Source organism: Schistocerca serialis, chromosome 11 (genome assembly GCF_023864345.2).
Source record: "Schistocerca serialis cubense isolate TAMUIC-IGC-003099 chromosome 11, iqSchSeri2.2, whole genome shotgun sequence".
In the NCBI taxonomy this organism is placed as follows: domain Eukaryota; kingdom Metazoa; phylum Arthropoda; class Insecta; order Orthoptera; family Acrididae; genus Schistocerca; species Schistocerca serialis.
This window is the reverse complement of record NC_064648.1, coordinates 174521999-174542682: the sequence shown is the minus strand read 5'-3', so window position 1 is coordinate 174542682 and position 20684 is coordinate 174521999. Positions and strand designations below refer to the sequence as shown.

The 20684-nt window shown below is 44.3% G+C and overlaps 1 protein-coding gene across 1 annotated transcript in view; it reads left to right on the top strand.

Annotated features, from left to right (window-relative positions):
• Positions 1-20684, top strand: part of LOC126426758 (uncharacterized) — a 441752-nt gene that overhangs the window by 31389 nt on the left and 389679 nt on the right. Inside the window, exon 4 of the mRNA XM_050088747.1 lies at positions 18716-18970. Coding sequence (XP_049944704.1) covers positions 18716-18970 — 255 coding nt within the window. The remainder of the gene's footprint in view (positions 1-18715; positions 18971-20684) is intronic.

The window sequence follows — 20684 nt, the reverse complement described above, 5'->3', positions numbered from 1 at the left end:
CTATGCAAATGACCGGGTTATTGGTGTAAGGCTGAAAGGAGCACAAAAAGATTTACTGATTGTCCAGGTGTATATGCCAACTTCAGAACATGATGACCAAATTGTAGAGGAAACGTACAATGTAATAGAGAGAATAATGGACGAAAATAAAAAATGCTGCAAAATAGTAATGGGAGACTGGAACGCCATTGTGGGAGAAGGGAAAGAGGGAAACATAGTAGGCAGTCATGGTCTTGGAAAGAGAAATGACAGAGGTGAATGGTTAATTGACTTCTGCAGGGAAAGGCAGCTGATAGTGGCAAACACATGGTTCAAGAACCATAAGAGGAGGCTCTACACTTGGAAATCACCAGGGGATAAATATAGAAACCAAATCGATTTTATACTGGTAGAAGAAAGATACAGGAATGGAATCAAGAAGGTGCACACATTACCAGGTGCAGATATTAATAGTGACCACAACTTACTTATGGCAGAAATAGAAATAAGAATGAAAAAACTGAAAAAGGCGACAATGGTGAAGAAATGGGATCTAGAGAAGATAAGGTCCAACAAAGAACAAATTACAGAAATGCTGTCTTGGGACTTTCTAAACACATTACGAGACAAAGAAGCACCTGATAATGCCAACGAGTACTGGAATATGCTGAAAGAAGGAATCATTAAAGCAGGACAGCAAAATATAGGATATGTAAAAGGGAAAAGGTCAAAAAAACCATGGGTCACACAAGAAATGATTTCCAAGATGGAGGAGAGAAGAAAATTGAAAAACAAGAACACTGAAGATGCAAGAAAGATATACCGAAGGTTAAATAACGCACTGCGAAGAGAAACAGAGCAGGCTAGGAAAAAATGGCTAAAAGAGGAATGTGATGAAATTGAAGAACTGGACAGGAAAGGAAGATACGACTTACTATACAACAGAGTAAAGACTATGACACGGGAACAAAACAGAGCAGGAAGTGCTACTATGGAAATTTTGAGTAAAGACGAAGAGGTAGTGTATAAATATCGTGACGATGTTCTCCAGAGATGGGAAGAATATATAAAAGAGCTATATGACACAAATAGCAAACCAGAAACTCTGGAACTTGAATCACACAACAGTGTAAGTGATGAAGAGAAAGGACCGACCATCATAATGGAAGAAGTAAAGTCTGCCATTGATGCAATGAAAAATGGCAAAGCAGTAGGTACAGATACAATACCGGGAGAAATACTAAAATGCTTGAACCACAATGGAATAAGAGAAATATTGAGGTTATGTAATAAAATATATGACAGTGGTGAATGGCCTGAGGACTTTTTGACAACAGTAATGATTCCATTGCCGAAAAAACAAGGAACCAAGAAATGCAGCGAGCACAGGACAATCAGCCTCATTTCACATGCAGCCAAAGTGATGTTAAGAATAATTAATAAAAGACTTGAAAAAGTAATAGAGGAGAATCTCGGCGAGGAGCAGTTTGGCTTTAGACGGAATACGGGCACCAGAGATGCAATAGGGCTCCTACGAATCTTAGGAGAAAGGTTTATTGAAAAAGGAAGAGACCTATATATGTGCTTCATCGATTTAGAAAAGGCATTTGACAATGTGGTGTGGGACAAGCTGGCGACTATTATGAGGGAAAAGAGAGTGGACTGGAAAACCAGAAGACTTATAAACTCATTGTACCTTAATCAAAAAGTTTCAGTTAAAGTGAGAGGAGAAAGTACAAACTGGATCAGACTAGGGAAAGGAGTAAGACAAGGATGCTGTTTATCACCTACTCTTTTCAACCTGTACTTGGAAAATATGATTGACCAATGCTCATTAGATGACAAAGGAGTAGAAATTGGAGGAAGAAGAGTAGGGTGCTTGAGATTTGCTGATGACATGGTCCTTCTAGCCACAGGGGAAAAAGAATTACAGGATTTGGTGGACACCATTGCAACTAACGGAAAAAAATATGGAATGAAAATTAACACAAATAAAACAAAAGTATTGGCAATAGGAGGAAATAAGGAACTAAAAATTGTGCTGAATGGAGAAAAACTAGAACAGGTGCAAAATTTTAAGTATCTTGGAAGCAGGATAGACACCGACTGGAAGTGCACCACAGAAATTAAAACAAGGATAGCAATGGCAAAAGAGGCGTTTTATAAGAAAAGGAGAATCTTCTGCAGCGGTATGGACAGAGAACTCAGAAAGAGACTCATAAAATGTCTTGTATGGAGTGTTCTTCTATATGGCGCTGAAACATGGACTATGAGGAAAAAAGACAGAGAAAGGCTGGAGGCTTTTGAGATCTGGACATGGCGGAAGATGGAAGGAATAAGTTGGATGGACAGAGTAAAAAATGAAGAGGTACTGAGAAGAGTGGGAGAGAAAAGGCAGTTACTAGATGTAATAAAGAGAAGAAAAAGAAATTGGATTGGGCATATATTAAGAAAGAATGACGGACTGATAAAAACAGTTTTAGAAGGTTATGTAGAAGGGAAAAGGAAGCGAGGAAGGAAGAGATTCCAGATACTGGATGACATGATGGACGGTACAACATACAGCAGCCTTAAGAAGGAAGCAATGGATCGCAGAAAATGGAGAGGCAAAGGACCTGCTAATATAGCAGATAACTGATGATGATATATCCTGATCATTATTGTACCTTAATACTCTCACTTCAAATTGATGCCTGCCTTCCTTCTCCTTTCCAGTCATCCTAGGAAGGCATTTGGTGACTGGTATTAGTTTAATCTATCTCGTTGAGTCATCGGTGGGGGTTCATGAACTTCCACAATCCGTACAGTATGATCCGAGTTATGGTATTCACCCCGTCGCACATTGGAGGCTCCTTCGCCCATTGGTATAACTCCTTGTGCTGGATGAGGACTCGAGGCATTTGTTCCATCCCGCCGATGAACATTATGCTTCGAATTATCTTCCCAAGGTCGAATACAATTGGGTTCATCACTTGGGTACCTGTTACTCTTATTAATATCACTACTATGCACATTTGCGTCACCATATCGAGGTTTACCTCTAGCACAGTAAGTATCTCTTCTATATTTATTATAATCATTGTTTTTATTGCAACCATAGGATGAAGATTGTCCACGCTCCTGTGATGCGGGTTTGACCTGGTTTTCGGTATTATTATTATCATACGTTAAATTATTATTATAATTATTCGTATTACTATGAGTGTGAGTCGACATTTGATTACTACTCATTTGTCTTGCGTCTTCCATAATCATATCTATAGAGTCAATCACCGACAAGAATTGTTCTACATCGTGGTCAGGAACATTTATTAACTTTTCACGTATATTTATGGGCAACCTTCCCTTCAAAATTCTGATCACTTCCTTGTGAGAAATTGGATCACTCCAATAACGTGTCTTATTTATGTACTTTTCAAAATATTGCCTTAAAGTACTCCTTTCACTGTTAAAATACTCAGGTTGGTAAACCTCTTTTCTTAATTTCTCTTGTTTACTCGACGACCAGTATTTAGTCAAAAAAAGTTGTTCGAACTCAGCGCAAGTATGGCAACTTTCACATACTTCGGCGGCCCATAATGCGGCTTCTCCGGTAATTTTGGATACTATAAATTGAAGTCGGTCGTGTTCTGACCAGCTACGCTGAAATATTCTTTTGAAATTATTGATAAAGATTTTCGGATGCAGGTTGTTCTTTTCAGTGGAGAATGTTGGGAATTGTCTACTTTTAAAAATGCTGTTCTCCACCTTTAAAGAAGACAAATATCCTCGCTGACCAAAAGAATCATCATCTTTACCAACCGAATCATCAACTTCCCAATGCAATTTTTCACCACAATTATACTTCGTATTATCACATGTTCGGTTGTTTTTCGACCTATTCTCCGAACGTTCGTCCTCTGTCAACAAATTTTGTGATGACTTTCGTTCTAACTCCGCCAATTTATGATTGGTTTCCTTTTGCCATTTAGGTAACTCATCAACTATTTTCTCTTTTATTTTCTGAATTTCGCTAGTGAAGAGCTTAATTAATTCATCATTTCTACTTAGGTGCTCATTGATATTTTCATTTGGCTGGGATCCAATAGTAGTCTTAACCTTGTCTACAATTTCATTTCCTTTTATTTCTATCCATTCAGTTAGATCTTCGTCAAGTCTTTTAGTTTGATCTACTAAATACTTGTCAATCTCCTTACGAGCATCAGACTCAAACTCGACTATTTGTTTCGAAAGCTCTTCTATCTGTGCGCTAGCATTGAAACAGCTGCTTTCACACTTAACCATCCTATTGAACAGGCCATCATAACTCTTCGAAACTACCTCATATTTCTTTTCTACGTCATGAAGTTTTCGCATTAAATTATTATATTGCCTTTCTTAGGTGTTAGAAAACTCTACATCTAGTTCTCCAAACTTCACATTTAATTGAGTCTCCCAGTCTGCCTTTAATTCTTTCTTTGTATTTTCCAGTTTATAATCAAAGGTGTTCAGTTTGCTTTCCAAAGAATCCATTTTAACTTCTAATGAACCAAATTTGGCCTCAAATTTTTCATTTAACTTTTGATTGTCCTCTTTTAATTGCTTATTATCTTTTTCTAGTGAACAAAGTCTTCCATTCATTACACCCATTTGAGTATTTATTGATACCAGCATATCAAACATTTTTTGATTAATATTTCCATTTTGAGGATAAACTTGCTGATCTACTTCCGAAACCTCAAGATCTTTATTTTCTCCCACGCTGCTTACCTTACTTATCATTGTATTTCAATCTCCTAACGGCTCTAAATCAATAACTGTATTATTATCTGTACATGTCTCCTGTCCCACATTGAGCTCATGGGATGCATCATCCCTATCCTCTTCGCTTTCCTCTCTCTCTCTACTCATTACTCTACTCAACTGCACATTATCATGTATTCTTTTCGTTCGTTTTGACATGATTATTCACTACCAAGACATACACTTATTTTCACTATGTATTTATATATATTTATCTACCGAAATCACAAGTCTCAGCTTCCTTTTTTTTTATAATTATACAGTTATTTTAATCATACCTGGTAGTATCGCTCACTTTTAGCGATTATTGAAGAATACCTCTTTCATTGGACAGACTCACTGGCTACTACAATATTTTCCAACTCTAGGGTTCGTGAATCCGGATGACAGTCGACTCGATGCAGCAATCATCCTCGATCGAGCCGCACGTTGTGGCGCCACTTCTACCGTATCTTCCTTCGCCGTCGGCGTTGTCGTGGTTACCGTGAGACACCGTTATACCAAGAGGAAAGGGCATCGATCTTAGAGCATGAGATATGATGACCTTAAGCCATTGACAACACATAACGGTCACGGTAGCACCTGATTCCAGAATAGCTGCAGTAGTTAAGATCTACGAACTATCCCCTGTTGACCAGGTCCCCAACACTTAACTCGTAACGAGATCCCTTCAAAGCAAATTGTCATAACGATCGTCTATAAAGGCTTCGTACAACGAGAATAAATGTTACGGTTTATGGAATAATAACAGATACGACCAAACTGTCTTGTCTCTTCTGCTTTATTTAACATAACTTCGTTCACAGTTTCATTTCGCATTCACCACTCATTCACCGCCCCCTGCGGGTTCGGGGGTAAGAATAGGCCCGCGGTATTCCTGCCTGTCGTAAGAGGCGACTAAAAGGAGTCTCCAACGTTTCGGCCTTCTGTGATGGTCCCCTCTTGGGTTTGACCTATTTTTTTTTTCCAAATTTCCGTTGTTAGTGCGTGCCATTTGGGGAAGGACACCTTACGTGGTGTTTTTCTATTGGTCCATCTTGCTCCACCATCTTGCATGTTACCTATTGTCGTGTGGGGGGGGGACTACGCCCAACATCTTCTGGGTTGTCTCCTTCTCGCCTTCTGCGCACTCTTCTTCTTAGCGCCCACGACAACTGTGGACCCTTTCAACACCTAAAATCCAGCACGGTAGCCAGTCCGTTGTGGTGGGGTCGTCATGTACCCTCTTGGTGGTAGCCCCCTGACCACGCAGGGATTGCACTACAGATGCCAGAGCTGTTTCCTCCCCATGCATGCCAAGGAGTTTGTGCCCATCTTGTCTGGGGCACGGGGACTCCGGGCAACGGGATATCGGCCAGGTACCCGTTGCTTTGGCTGGGTGGCGCCCTTGGGGAGAGCCCTCGTTCGGAGTAGGTGGCATCTGGGTGGATGTGGCGCAATGAAGCGCAATAAATCACACCAAGCTGGTGGTCGCACGGCCACCAGCGTCTCTAAGCAAGGTAGAGTCGACTTCGATGCTGCGCAATATGACCCTCAGACGTTCCCCTCGTTGGCTGCGCCATGGGAGGGACGCCGATCTAGTGCCAAGCGGGAGCCTTACGTACCACAATACCTTGTCTGCAGCAGGACTGATGGTGACTCCTTTCTTCCGACGAAGCGTATGTTTTTTGTGGAACACCTGGAGGATAAGTTTGGGGAAGTGGCAGGGTTGTCAAAAATGAGGAATGGGCCCATCCTCCTCAAGACGTCCTCCCCAGCCCAGTCACGAGCATTGCTCTTGTGTGATAAGCTGGGTGACGTCCCTGTTACCGTCACTCCCCACAGTAGCTTAAATATGGTCCAGGGGATTATTTACCATCGTGACCTCTTGTTGCAATCCGATGACGAGCTGAGAGCCGATTTGGAACGACGTGGTGTGCATTTTGTCCGTCGTGTCCATCGAGGACCCAAGACAAACAGGGTAGCCACCGGTGCCTTTATCTTGGCCTTCGAGGGTGATGTCTTGCCCGAGAAGGTCAAGGTGATGGTTTACCGTTGTGACGTCAAGCCATACGTGCCTCCCCCGATGCGGTGCTTCCAGTGCTGGAAGTTTGGGCATATGTCCTCCCTTTGCCCATCCAGCGCTACATGTCGAGATTGCGGACGCCCCTCTCATCCTGATTCTCCATGTGCGCCCCCGCCTGTATGTGTCAACTGTGGGGAGCACCACTCTCCATGCTCGCCGGATTGCCCCGTTCTTCATAAGGAGCGGAAGATAATGGAATTTAAGACCCTGGACCGGCTTACTTATCGAGAGGCTAAACAGAAATATGAAAGGTTGTATCCTGCTTCCATTCGAACATCATATGCTGCAGCCACGTTATCGTCGCCCACGCGAGCGACGGTTGTCGCTTCATCTGTGCCGCCTTCAGTGGGCCCTCGGGGCCATGTATCTCTGTCTGCCCCCCTCGTGCCTGGGGGCAAGCCTTCCTCTGTTGCCCCCTTAGCAGTTGGGGGCAAACCCTCTTCTGTCGCTCCCCCCACGCTTACTTCGGGAGTGACATCTGCTCCACAACCGGGAGGCTCGATTCCTCCCCCTCCTTCTCCGCCGGCGTTGCCTCCGCCAGTTCCTCTCTCGCGGAAGGGGTCCCTCGGGGCTCTCCCTTCCTCCGTTTCTTCTCTTTCCCTGCCAGATGTCAGCCAGTGGCTGAAGGTTCCGCCACCTGCTGGTCGTAGGGCTTCTGTGTCGTCGTCAGCCTCCGACGCTCCTTCAGAGAAGCTCTCCCAGCCCTCTCACCCTAAGGGCCGACGTGAGAAGAAGGAACGGCATGTGTCCAAGAAGGACGTTCCGGCGGTTTCAGCACCGCCTGCTGTACATAGTCCTGGCTCCGGGGATGAGGTGGAGATCCTCGCCTCTGCCGCGGATCTCGCCCTCACGGAACCCTTGGGGGTTGACGAGGTGGTCCGTGTTTTAACCACATCCATCATTTCAGCGGCCGAGGCTGCCATCCCCCGATCTTCTGGCCTCCCTCGGAGGAAGGCTGTACCCTGGTGGGCGCCGGAGATTGCCGAGGCTATTCGCGACCATCGGCGGGCTCTCCAGCGTCATAGGCGGCACCCGTCTCTCGAGACCCTCATCGCCTTTAAGAGGCTCCTTGCCTTGGCCCGTCGTCTTATTGCACGGCGTAAGCAGGAGTGCTGGGAGAGGTATGTTTCATCCTTGGGCTCCCATGTCTCCCCCTCACTCGTGTGGTCCCGAATCCGGCGGATTTATGGATACCAGACCCCTATGGGTGTCCCTGGGCTCTCCTTGGACGGCGCTGTCTGCACGGACGCTGCCGCCATTGCTGAACGGCTTGCCGCGCACTTTGCTCAGAGCTCTGCGACTGCATCCTATCCCCCCGCCTTTCGCTCTCTCAAGGAGCGAGCCGAGCGGACGCTGTTCTCATTCCACACGCGTCGTTCTGAAACATACAATGCTCCTTTCAGCGAGAGGGAATTCCTCGCTGCCCTCGCCGATTGCCCTGATACAGCACCAGGCCCAGACTGTATCCACGCGCAGATGCTGAAGCATCTCTCCAGGGACTGCCAGAGACACATTCTCGCGATATTTAATCGCATTTGGAGCGAAGGCGTGTTCCCGTCGCAATGGCGAGAGGGTGTTATTGTCCCCATCTTGAAGCCCGGTGCGGACCCACTGGTGGTGGACAGCTATCGTCCCATTACCCTCACCAACGGTTTGTGCAAATTACTCGAACGTATGGTGGGGCGGCGTTTGTGTTGGGTCCTTGAGTCGCGCGGTCTCCTCGCTCCATCCCAGGGTGGCTTCCGTCGGGGCCGGTCTGCAGTGGACAATTTGGTGCGGCTGGAATCTGCTGTCCGTACGGCTTTTGCCCGACGTCAGCATCTCGTTGCTGTCTTTTTCGATCTGCGGAAGGCGTATGACACCACATGGAGGCATCACATCCTCGCCACGTTGTATGAGTGGGGTCTTCGTGGTCGGCTCCCGGCTTTTCTTCAAACCTTTCTATTGCACCGCTCTTTCCGGGTGCAAGTCGGTGCCGCCTCTAGTTCTTCTTATACGCAGGAAAATGGGATCCCGCAGGGCTCGGTGTTGAGTGTGTCCTTATTTCTAGTGGCCATTAATGGTCTGGCTGCAGCCGTGGGGTCGTCGGTGTCTCCTTCTTTGTATGCCGACGACTTCTGCATCTCATTTAGCTCCACGACTACGGGAGTCGCCGAACGCAGGCTGCAGGTAGCCGTTCGGAAGGCAGCATCATGGGCTCTGACTCACGGTTTTCAGTTCTCTGCAGCCAAGACTCGAGTTATGCACTTCCGCAGGCGTCGGACGGTCCACCCTCATCCTGAACTTTACCTCGACGGCCACGTGCTTGAAGTGGTGGACACTTGCCGCTTCTTGGGACTCGTGTTTGATTCCCGGCTCACATGGGTTCCTCATGTTACTCAGCTGAAGCAAAAATGCTGGCGGCACCTCAACGCCCTCCGCTGCCTTAGCCACACGTCTTGGGGTGCAGATTGCTGCACGCTGCTGCGATTGTACAGAGCCCTTGTGCAGTCCCGGCTTGATTATGGGTGCCTGGCCTATGGGTCTGCATCACCCTCAGTGTTGAAGTTGTTATACCCCATACACCACTGTGGGGTTCGGCTTGCAACTGGCGCTTTTCGCACCAGCCCCGTGGATAGTCTACTGGTGGAGGCCGGGGTTCCCCCGCTGCGGATTCGCCGCCATCGCCTGCTCGCCGACTATGCTGTCCACGTGCATTGCTCGCCAGGCCATCCCAATCGTCGCCTGCTTTTCCCTGCCATGGTCCTCCATCTGCCCGAACGGCGACCTAGGTCTGGGCTTTCCGTCGCTGTCCGCGTTCGGTCCCTGCTGTCGGAATTGGGTTTATTCCCTCTTCCGCCTCCCTTCCGGGTCCGTGCACCTACGCCTCCCTGGTGTTTGTCCCGGCCGTCCGTCCGTCTGGACTTGGCACAGGGACCCAAGGACTCGGTTCCGCCTGTGGCCCTCCGTCGCCGTTTTCTTGCGCTCCTCGCCTCATTTTCGGACTGTGAGACTGTCTACACTGATGGTTCCCTGGTTGATGGTCGCACTGCCTACTCTTTTGCTCATGCTGCCCATGTTGAGCAGCGCTCCTTGCCGGCTGGCTGCAGTATTTTTACTGCAGAGCTGGTGGCCATATTGCGCGCTCTTGAGCATATGCGTTTCTGCTCAGGTAGGTCCATCGTGATCTGCAGTGACTCCCTGAGCAGCCTTCAGGCCATCGACCGCTGCTATCCCTCCTCTCCTCTGGTGTCCTCCATTCAGGAGTCTGTTTCCGCCATTGCCCGTTCTGGTCGTTCAGTGGTCTTGGTTTGGACGCCCGGTCATGTTGGCATCCCAGGGAACGAACGTGTAGACAGGCTGGCCAAAGGGGCGATCGACGCCCCGGCTTTGGAGATCGGCCTTACGGCTCGCGACCAGCAGCTGGTGTTGCGCCGTAAGCTGATTGGGATGTGGGCTGCTGAGTGGCGTGGCATGACAGCCCCGAATAAACTGCGGGCTGTCAAGGGGACGACCGATGTGTGGCGTTCCTCCCTGCGGGCTTCTCGCAGGGACTCGGTAGTCCTGTGTCGGCTGCGCATCAGCCATACATACCTGACGCACGGCCATCTGTTGCGTCAGGAGGATCCCCCCTTGTGTCGGTGTGGGTCCCGGCTGACGGTCGGCCACATTTTGCTGGAGTGTCCTCCACTGCGCACACTCCGGCAATCTTTTAATCTCCCGGGCACTTTGGCTTTGGTTTTATCCGACGATGCCTCCATGGCTGACAATGTTTTACATTTTATCCGTAGTAGTCCTTTTTATGGTTCGATTTAGGGAGGTCCTGCGCCTTTCCCTTTCTGTGTCTTTTGTCCTTGTGTCTGTTGCTGTTCTGGTGTGCCGTCAGATGGTTGACTCCCTTTTTTTTTTCTCGTGGTCAGTCACCCAGTCTCCGGCCATCCTCCTTTCTTCTGTTTCTTTCTGTCTGGTGTTCCTCTGTCCTGTTCTTGTCTGTAGTGTTTGTTGCTGCATTTGTGTTCTTTTAGCGCCTGGGGGGACGTCTCCTCCCCCTTTTGTTTTTACCTGCTCCGTAGATTTTCGGCTCGCCTGATTTTGGAATGGGGGACTGATGACCTTCGCTGTTTAGTCCCCCCTTAAACATCCCAACAACCACCACCACCACTCATTCACCGAAACCCTTTGATGAACAGTTTTGGTTGCATAACACCAACAGTCAATGATAATGATACAGCTTTTCTCCTTTTTATAAATTGAAGCCCGCTCTCCGTGATATAATAAAAAAAAACCGGTCTCAATACCACGTGCCTCGTGAGACGCGAATAGACTTATCTTGGAATTGACCGCCCTGTAGGTGTACTCAATTTAATGACCACACGTCACTGTCGGCTATTTCGCGTAACTGAATGTCCATTTGTTAATCTGATTTTACACTGTAGCTATTTAAAATTCGCCCCTATATTTTTCACAATGCACAATTAGCACTTCGTTACTTGTTTTTTTTTTTTTTTTTTTTTTTTTTTTTTTTTTTTTTTTTTTTTTTTTCCCCCCCCTCTAAGAGTAAACAGAAAAAAAAAAGACGCCGTATCATCGGCTTAGTCGATATAAAGCAAAACACCTTAATATGCCCAATTTTACCTCTTCATATAGGATTGGCTACCTTACTCATTAATTTATTACATATTATTTCCAATAACGCTAAGCAGGTATCGCCGTTATATTTTAATTGTATTCAAAAGCATGTTACTACTATTATGACCGACCAAATCAAAACAAATCGCGCGGCGTGCGTTTTTAACGATAACTTTACGCTATTCAAGTTCCGTTACAGCTGTCTTGACTCGTAATGTTACACAACTCCAGCGTCAAAGACATTTCACACGAGCTTCCACTTGTAACCAGTCTCTTTGACATTATTCGTCACATCTACTAATATTAATCAATACGCTGTCACTCTCGAGCATATAAGCAAATTAGCATAAAATAAGGCAAATTACAATTCACAAAAAATATTCTGACAAAAATATAAAAGAACATTTACGACCTTCCTCATTAGATTTGGTATCGACGAATCTGGTAGAAAATAACACATCTCCTAGATCCATCACAAGGTGTGGCTGCTTGTCTGCCTCTTCGTGTTTTTTCCTTTCTTTCCTGAAGAACGCTTTGGCCGAAAGTTCAATGTGTAACAGTCTTTTTCATTTTCCCTGTCGTCAATTCGATGTGTCATCTTTACGTTGTTGTCGGTGTTGCGGATGTTATGGTCTTCAGTCATAAGACTTGTTTGAGGTAGCTCTGCATGCTACTCAATCCTATGCAAACCTCCTCAACTCTGAATAGCTACTGCAGCCTACATGCTTCTGAACTTGCTTACTGTATTCATCTCTTGGTCTCCCTCTACAATTTTTACCCCCCACATTTCCCACCAGTACCAAACTGGTGGTCCCTTGATGTCTCGGTATGTGTCCTATCAACCTATTCCTTGTTTTGGTCAACTTGTGCCACAAATTTCTTTTCTCCCCAGTTTATTCAGTACCTCAACATCAGTTATGTGATCTACCCATTTAATCTTCAGTATTCTTTTGTAGCACCACATTTCAAAAACTTCTCTCTTTTTGTCTAAACTGTTTATCGTCCACGTTTCACTTCCCTACATTACTACACTCTAGAAAAATACCTTCAAAAAAGACTTTCTGACACTTAAATCGATATTCGATGTTAACATATTTTTTTTCTACAGAAATGTTTTTTTTGCCATTCCCAGTCTCCATTTTATATCCTCTGCTTCAGCCATCGTCAGTTATTTTGCTGCCCATATAACAGGACTCAGTTACTACTTCAATTGTGTGATTTCCCAGTCTAATTCTTTCACCACCACTTGACTTAATTCACCCACATTACATTTTCGTTCTTTTGCTTTTGTCGATGTCCATCTTGTGTCATCCTTTCACGACAATGCCCATTCCATTTGGTTGCTCTTCCGAGACCTTTGTTGTGTCTGACACATTTACAGTGTCATCGGCAAACCTCAGAATTTTTATTTCTATTCCCTGGACCTTAATTCCTACTAAAAAATTTTCTTTTGTTTCCTTTCCTGCTTGTTCACTGTACAGATTGAATAATGTCAGGGATACACAACTACCGTGCCTCACTCGCTACTCGACCAATGCTTCCCTCTCGTGCCCATCGACCCTTATTACTACTGTCTCGTATCTGTACAAGTTGCAAATAGCCTTTCGCTCCCTGTATTTTCAGGGTTACCACAAGTCAGGGAAATCGGGGAAATATCAGAGAAATTTGGAAAAAAACATTGGAATAGTCTCATCTTTGTCTCGGTAGACGGAACGGTTTGTTTACTGAGGTGTCGTACATCATCGCTGGCTGGGTGCAGCTGATTAGCTGATTACGTGCACACTTCCCTACTCTCTCATTCCTACTGCTTCTCCCCTTCCACCGTTCCCATCAGCTTGCAGTCGGTGCTGCCACCACATCCTACAGCTAGCCTAGCAGCTGCTGACGAGAGGCAGGGAGGCGTGAGGAGTGGTTCCTTTCGATCTGATTCTCAGAGACCGTCGACGCAGCGGCCGGAGACGGCGGTCGTGTGTGCACGAGTTGTGACTGTGTGAATGTGTGTATGCTCTCATTTTCTGACAAAGGCTATGGCTGAAAATTTAGTCGTGAGACTTTGATTGTCTTTTCTATGTTCTTTTTGCGGCTCAGCAATCGTCTTTACAATGAGTTGTTACCTATCCTCATTAGCATTGATTCTCGGAGTATTTCTGCAAGTTATCTGTTGCACTGATTGATCACTGCAGCCTTATTTCATGGATACAGTGTTTGCGACACGTGAATAGGTGGCCGCACGAGTGGACTTCCACGACGGGCCAAAATCGCAGGCCATTTCTGCCGGTATCTCTAACAGATGGGGCCTGCCGATCTGAAGCCCACTGTTTCCCACAAATGTGAAAACACTGCCCGTCTGATCTAGTCTCGCCGATCTGCCTGCGGGCTGGGTCTGTTCGCGTGTGGGATAATGCGGATGATTTTTGTGGTTTATCCGAGAACCTGGGGTTGTGGTGCTCCTTGGCAGGCCACGGGCAGCGGATTTCAGGAATTGTGACTGCCTCACCACAAGTACATTGTACAGTGCGGTGTTTTATAGACATTTATTCTAGTACATTTTTGCTCTTTCAAAATAATTTATGTTTGAGAAAGTATGGACGATAAGAAGAAAAAATTGTGGTAGTTTCTGACGGTGTGTACGCTATCTACTCATATGTTTCTCGAAAGGAAAATCACACAATATCTATAAAATAATAGATGTAACGCAGTGACGAATAACCGACAATAACGAATATAGTAGAAAGTATGGACGATAAGAAGAAAAAATTGTGGTAGTTTCGGACGGTGTGTACGCTATCTACTCATATGTTTCTCGAAAGAAAAATCGCACAATATCTATAAAATAATAGATGTAACGCGGTGACGAATAACCGACAATAATGAATATAGTAGAACCAATATTTTAATGCTGGTCACCTATAATGTTGGTGTACACAACTCTGCCCTGCTTTGTACACTTGTTTTGAGAGGCCTATTTTTTTTTTTCTGAGGTTATTTTTGAAGTCGGTGAAGGAATTTTAAATCTGTCTTGCGACTCCAAGGAAATGCTTATTTTGTCACCAGAAGAATTTTTATTTTATTGAAATAAAATAACAGTGGTTTTAATGACTCACACGTACCATTTGACTTTCTTTCTCCATCTAAAAACAGTTCATTACAAAAGATGTTGGTGTGGGTGCTCACTCACACGGGAGAGAAATATGGAGGTCCTTACATTTTTTTGTCAAATTGTGTCTTTACTGACCCTTGAGATCTCAAAATTTGTCAGGGAAAAAATGCTAAAACTTGTCTTGAAATCGGGGCGATTTCAGGGAAATTTTCTGACAACCCTATTTTATACCTACCACCTCCAGAATTTCAAAAAGTGTGTTCCAGTCAACATTGTCAGAAGCCTACAAATGCAAAATGTAGGTTTGCCTTTCCTTAACCTATCTTCTAAGATAAGTTGTAGGGTCAGTATTGCCTCGCGTGTGCGTACATTTCTCCAAAATCCAAACTGATCTTCCCCGAGGTCACCTTCTACCAGTTTTTTCGTTCATCTGTAAGGAATTCGTGTTAGCATTTTGCATCCATGACTTATTAAACTGGTAGTAAAGTATTTTTCATAGTTGACAGCAACTGCTTTCTTTGGAGTTGGAATTATTAGATTCTTCTTGAAATCTGAGGTATTTCGCCCCTCTCGTACATCTTGCTCACCAGATGGTAGAGTTTTGTTAGGCCTGGCTCTCCCAAGGCTATCAGTAGTTCTAATGGAATGTTGTCTACTGCCAGGGCCACAGTATTATATATCCCATCTCATCTACGTCCACTTCCATTTCTATAATAATGTTTCCAAGTCCATCTCCCTTGTATAGACCCTCTATATCCTTCCACTTTTCAGTTTTCCCTTCTTAGCTTAGGACTGGTTTTCCATCTGAGCTCTTGATAGTCATACAGCTGTTTCTCCTTTCTCCAAAGATCCCTTTACTTTTCTTGTAGGCTGTATCTATTTTTCCCCTAGTGAAATATGCTTCTAAATCCTTAAATTTGTTCTGTAGCTATTCCTTCTTAGCCATTTTGCTCTTACTGTCAGTCAGATTTTCTAGATGTTTGTATTCCTTTTTGCCTGCTTCATGCACTCCATTTTTTATAATTTCGCCTTTCATCAATTAAATTCAGTATCTCTTGTGTTATCCAAGGATTCCTACATGATTTTGCCTTTTTACCTATTTCACCCTCTGCTGCCTTCCCCATTTCAGCTCTTAAAGCTATCCCTTCGTCTTCTGCTGTATTCCTTTTCCCCTGTCGTAGTCAACCATTGCGTAATGCTGCCTCTGAAGCTGTCAGCAACCTCTGGTTCTTTGCGTTTAACCATGTCCTTATGTTCGTACCTTTTTTCCAATTTCTTCAATTTTAATCTACAGTTCATAAGCAATAAATTGTGGTCAGAGTCCACATCTGCCCCTGGAAATCACTTACAATGTAAAACCTGCTTTCTAAATCTCTGTCTAACCATTATATATTCAGTCAGATACCTTTTGGTGTCTCCAGGTCTCATCCACATATGTAATCTTCTTTTATTATTCTTAAACCGAGCATTAGTGACAATTAAAGTATGTTCTATACAAAATCCTACCAGACGGCTTCCTCTTTCATTCGTTTCCCACTGTCCATATTTACCTACTGTTTCTCCGTCTCTTCCTTTTCCTGCTATCGAATTCCGGTCCCCCACGACTATTAAATTTTTGTCTCCCTTAACTATCTGAGCAATTCCTTTCATCTCATCACACACTTCTTCAATCTCTTTGTCTGTGGAACTAGTTGGCATTTAAACACGTACTTCTATGGTGGATGGTGGCTTTGTGTGTATCTCGGTGACAACAGCGCATTCCCTATGCTGTTCGTATTAGCTTACCGCGTTCCTATTGTTTTTATTCATTATTAAACCTACTCCTGCATTACCCCTATTTGATTTTGTCTTTGTAACCCCGTGTTCACCTGACGAGAAGTCCCGTACAACCTGCCACCGATCTTCACTAATACCCACGGTATCTAAGTTTACATTGATATTTGCAAGTGTATGTTGTATGACTGTTGCAGACCTGTGTAGGTATCTGATATAGGGAGTATATGACGGCCAGTCCTACTGAGGGGTTTTTTTTTTTTTTTTTTTTTTTTTTTTTTTTTTTTTTTTTTTTTTTTTTTTTTTTTTAAAAATGTTGAACCATGATTTATTTTCAAAGAATATTCTTAAGAATTTATGTTATTTAGTAGTGATTCATCAACACATTTAATAACACTATGTAAGCATGGAAGTAGTTGCTAGGGAGTAACTGATGAAATCATAACCAAATTCCTTTTAACAAATGGGAATTTTATTCACTTTAATAGTGCCTAGAAGCATTTTTTAAAAGAAACAGATTTAAAATTATAATCAGAAGGCACCTTCTAAATATCAAAGTTAGAATTTATTCAGAGGCAGAAAAAAAAAAGTTTTGGCTGTATGAGCTTTCGGGCAGAGAATCTTGCCGCTCCCTTTTGACACGGCCGTAGTTATGACTGCTCACAACGGCCTCTGAAAGACTACACTGGTGCAAATCTGCAACACACCAGATAACTTTAAACTAAGAGTTTTAACAATTGACACAAGCACACAAACTATGCACCCCCGTATGAGGGATGGAAATGGTACAAAACACTAACAATTAAAATATTAACCTTGCCACTGAAGGTGCAACTTGATTTTAACTTCTAAGAAAAGTCTTACTGTGAAAGGGTGGCAACTTTATATACTAAAAAGATCGTTTGAATAAAAGCCCATGATAAACAATCTTATATAAAATTCTACAAGGTTGGCCAAACAACAGATGCTCCACAGTACACAGATACCTCCTCTGAAGATCATAGACAATAATATCAAAGTTTCCAAAGATCAAAACATATTTCATGTATTAGGCCGTTGCACTCCAAGCAATAAATTTGTTAACACAGCAAATCCAACAAACATGGCAGAGGCAGCTACTAACGTACGGTAGATCAATAGGAAGATTACCGAACTACCCGAACTGCAGGTTCCTCTAACCCGCCCCTACTCCACAAGGGAAAAACGGACCACCCAATTTATAAACAACCTCCTTCTCGCGGGTGGGCAAACGAAGAATGGTGGGACGACCCCAAAGCAAAACGGCTGGTGAACTCACCAAGAAAACAAGTAGAATTTAAGAAGAGTAAATCAAACAAGATATCACCAATCACTTAACTTCTAATAAAGTGCGGTTTCTCGAAGACCTGGCTCAGCACCCCCAAATCGTTGTCCCGAACCGTCCGCTGCCAGCCGCTTCAACGGACGCAGGAAGGCGCGCCAATCTCCTGTCTCACGGCGTCATAGCTCGCACCGGCCAGACTGATGTCGTGGGTTGACTCCTGTTGCTCTCGTTTTGACCGCAAAGTCACTACCCCTCACTATACGGTGCGGCCCACTGGACTCACGTGGTGACCTCACGTGCACCGACGCTCAAGGCGGACAAGTCATCTTGTGTCTCAGTGCGCGACCGACCAACCGATCGATCCAACCGCCAATGACCGTTGCCTGAGCAAACTCAAGCAGACTGGCGGCCTAAAGCACAGACTCAGATGCAGGAACTAAGCCCCGACCGGGCGACCACTCACTTAGTTCTCTTACTGGCGGAGTGGAAAGATTCTCATTTGATCCGAACGACAGACATACTAGCACTCCGAACAACAGACAGACACTAACTGCCTAACAGATGCAGACAAGAGACAGACTAGCAAGCTGGGGACAAGAGACTGACCCATTGGAGAGCTCATAGTGCCCCTTAAATGCATGTGAACAGGCAGCCTTTCCCCTTTCCCACCAGAGGGAGACACCAAAGCTGTGATTGCCACAGTGACGCCGCCGTCAGAAACGGAGGGTGACTGCTTACACTACGTGCTACGGCGCGCTCTTCAAAACAGCAATTTTTACCACGGTTAAAATATGTTTTTACGAAACAGTATGTTTGAAACCTGCAGCAAAAGTGTGCAGCAAAAAGTGAATATACCCTCCTCATCTTGTTAAATGAACCCAATATTCCACAGTAATGGTGAATATGTGAATGTATGCAAAACTGTGTAAGATGTGAGACTTTATTTATTGTGCGGTTCTAGATATATTTGTGCACATTGCTTCCAGATACCCAAATACCACTCTGGTCAGCACTGTCCCCCTCCTGTCAGTTTGATTTTGCTCGCACATTCCACACGTAAATTTATATAAGGGCTGTGTCGCTGACGGTAGCTCGTGTTGGACAGTCGATGCAGGTCCTGGGCAGCCGTACTGCGGACGACGCGGTGGGTATCGGTGCGGATGAAGTGCCCCCGGATGCGTCTCCTGTCGGATTGCTGGCGGTGCCGTACCCCGTGGCCGACTCCGTGGGGCTGCAGGAGCTGCAGAACGCAATGGGGGCCACGGACGAGGAGATGGCCATCCTGCAACAGCTGGGGGGCGAGGGGCCCATCTGGGTACCTGGCAAGGGCGAGGCTTCGGACCTGCTGTCTGCACCCAAGGTAACCTGACTGCTTTGATTGTGTAGCACGCATGCACTTTGTGTGTGTGTGTGTGTGTGTGTGTGTGTGTGTGTGTGTGTGTGTGTGTGTGTGCGCGCGCGCGCGGCTATGACAAATGAGACCTTGCCAGAGGACTCACTGTTTTTGTTGTGTGGGAATATTTTATTTTATGGTTAGTCAGTCAAAGCAGTCACCACTAATTTCTGCAATAATTGGTTTGTTTTCTGTTTGGCAAAATTTCGTAAAAGGTTTTGTTTAAGCAAATTTATTTTTCTCTCGCTTTAACATCAGTACTAAGGAATTCTAATTTTCTAAAATAAATACATAAATAGTTTATCAACTAAATTTAAGAAAATTCTGTTCTAATACTGTTTTGTTAACAGACTTGTCAGATCACACTGTATTCATCTTCTGTTTACAAAGAATTGCTGTAGCCAACTCATCAGCACAATATTTATCATTTGCAGGGATGAGAAATTCTGACCTTTCCTTTACATTACAATAGAGACCTGGTTTGCAATGAACAGAGAACAGATATTGTGTTGTTCCTGCCATAAGGCCCAAAGGAAATTGTAACAATGTGGATGCCACCTTCTGGTGGTTGCTGACTGTCAGTTAGAAGGTGCTCATCCTCATGTGAAAAAGCTGGTATTGCATTGTCACGGACAAAGAATACATATGTGTAAATAAATTGCTACATAAATGCCATAAATACACCGAAATAGGGACCGATGGCCTTTGTAGTCTGGTCCCTTCGATCCTCACAAACCGACCGACCGACACCAAAATACCGATATTTACCTTTTGTTGCTAAGGTGGGAAAGACAGCTATTCTACCAGCAGTAATGTGCAGCTTTAAAATTTTCAGTTACGTTATTGAAATGTGATGATGTAAACTAGATTAAAACCGTGTTGTTTTGACAGCACGTTAATACTGAGCTTAATATAAAACAACAGTTCTATTCACAGTGTTACAGTGTGAAATATTTTCTTATTTTTAAATTTTGTGTAGCAATGCGCATTAAACAGGATGTTTGTCTTCCGTTTCATATTGTCAACAAGTCTACACTACAAGTGTAGGAATCTTAAAGAGATGCCGTGTATCGATGTCTTTTGTGATGTGATTCTGACAAAACTTCAGCTGAACTGTGTTAAATTAATTCATCTGTGTACGTGGGTATGGAGTGGAAACTGATTGACACAGAATGTTGTATTAATTATGAAGGCAGTAAAAAGGATAGTGGCAACTGAGATGAAAACATCAGGGAAGTAAGCAATAAATTGTGACAAAGGCGTATGAGCAGCTTGCACACCCACTCTTATTCTTCATTGTTTGCTCCTAAAACAGAAGTTAATGCATCACGGACAGTGCTGGAATTGCCACTATTTCGAAATTGTATACACTTTTTTCATTTTGATTATATTTCATTACACGCTTTACTCCATTAGTGTTTATCATTATGATGTCACTCAGTTGAAATACACTCTAAGACAAAAAAAGGACACATCACAAAGAAATTATCCGAATGGGATGGATATCAGTAGGTGTTATGTATATGTACAGACAAATAATTACAGTTTCAGAAAAATTGGATGATTATTTAAGAGAAAGAGCTTCACAAATTGAGCAAGTCAATAACGCACTGGCCCACCTCCGACCTTGGGTAATCAATTATTTAGCTCGGTATAGATTGACACAAATGTTGGACGACCT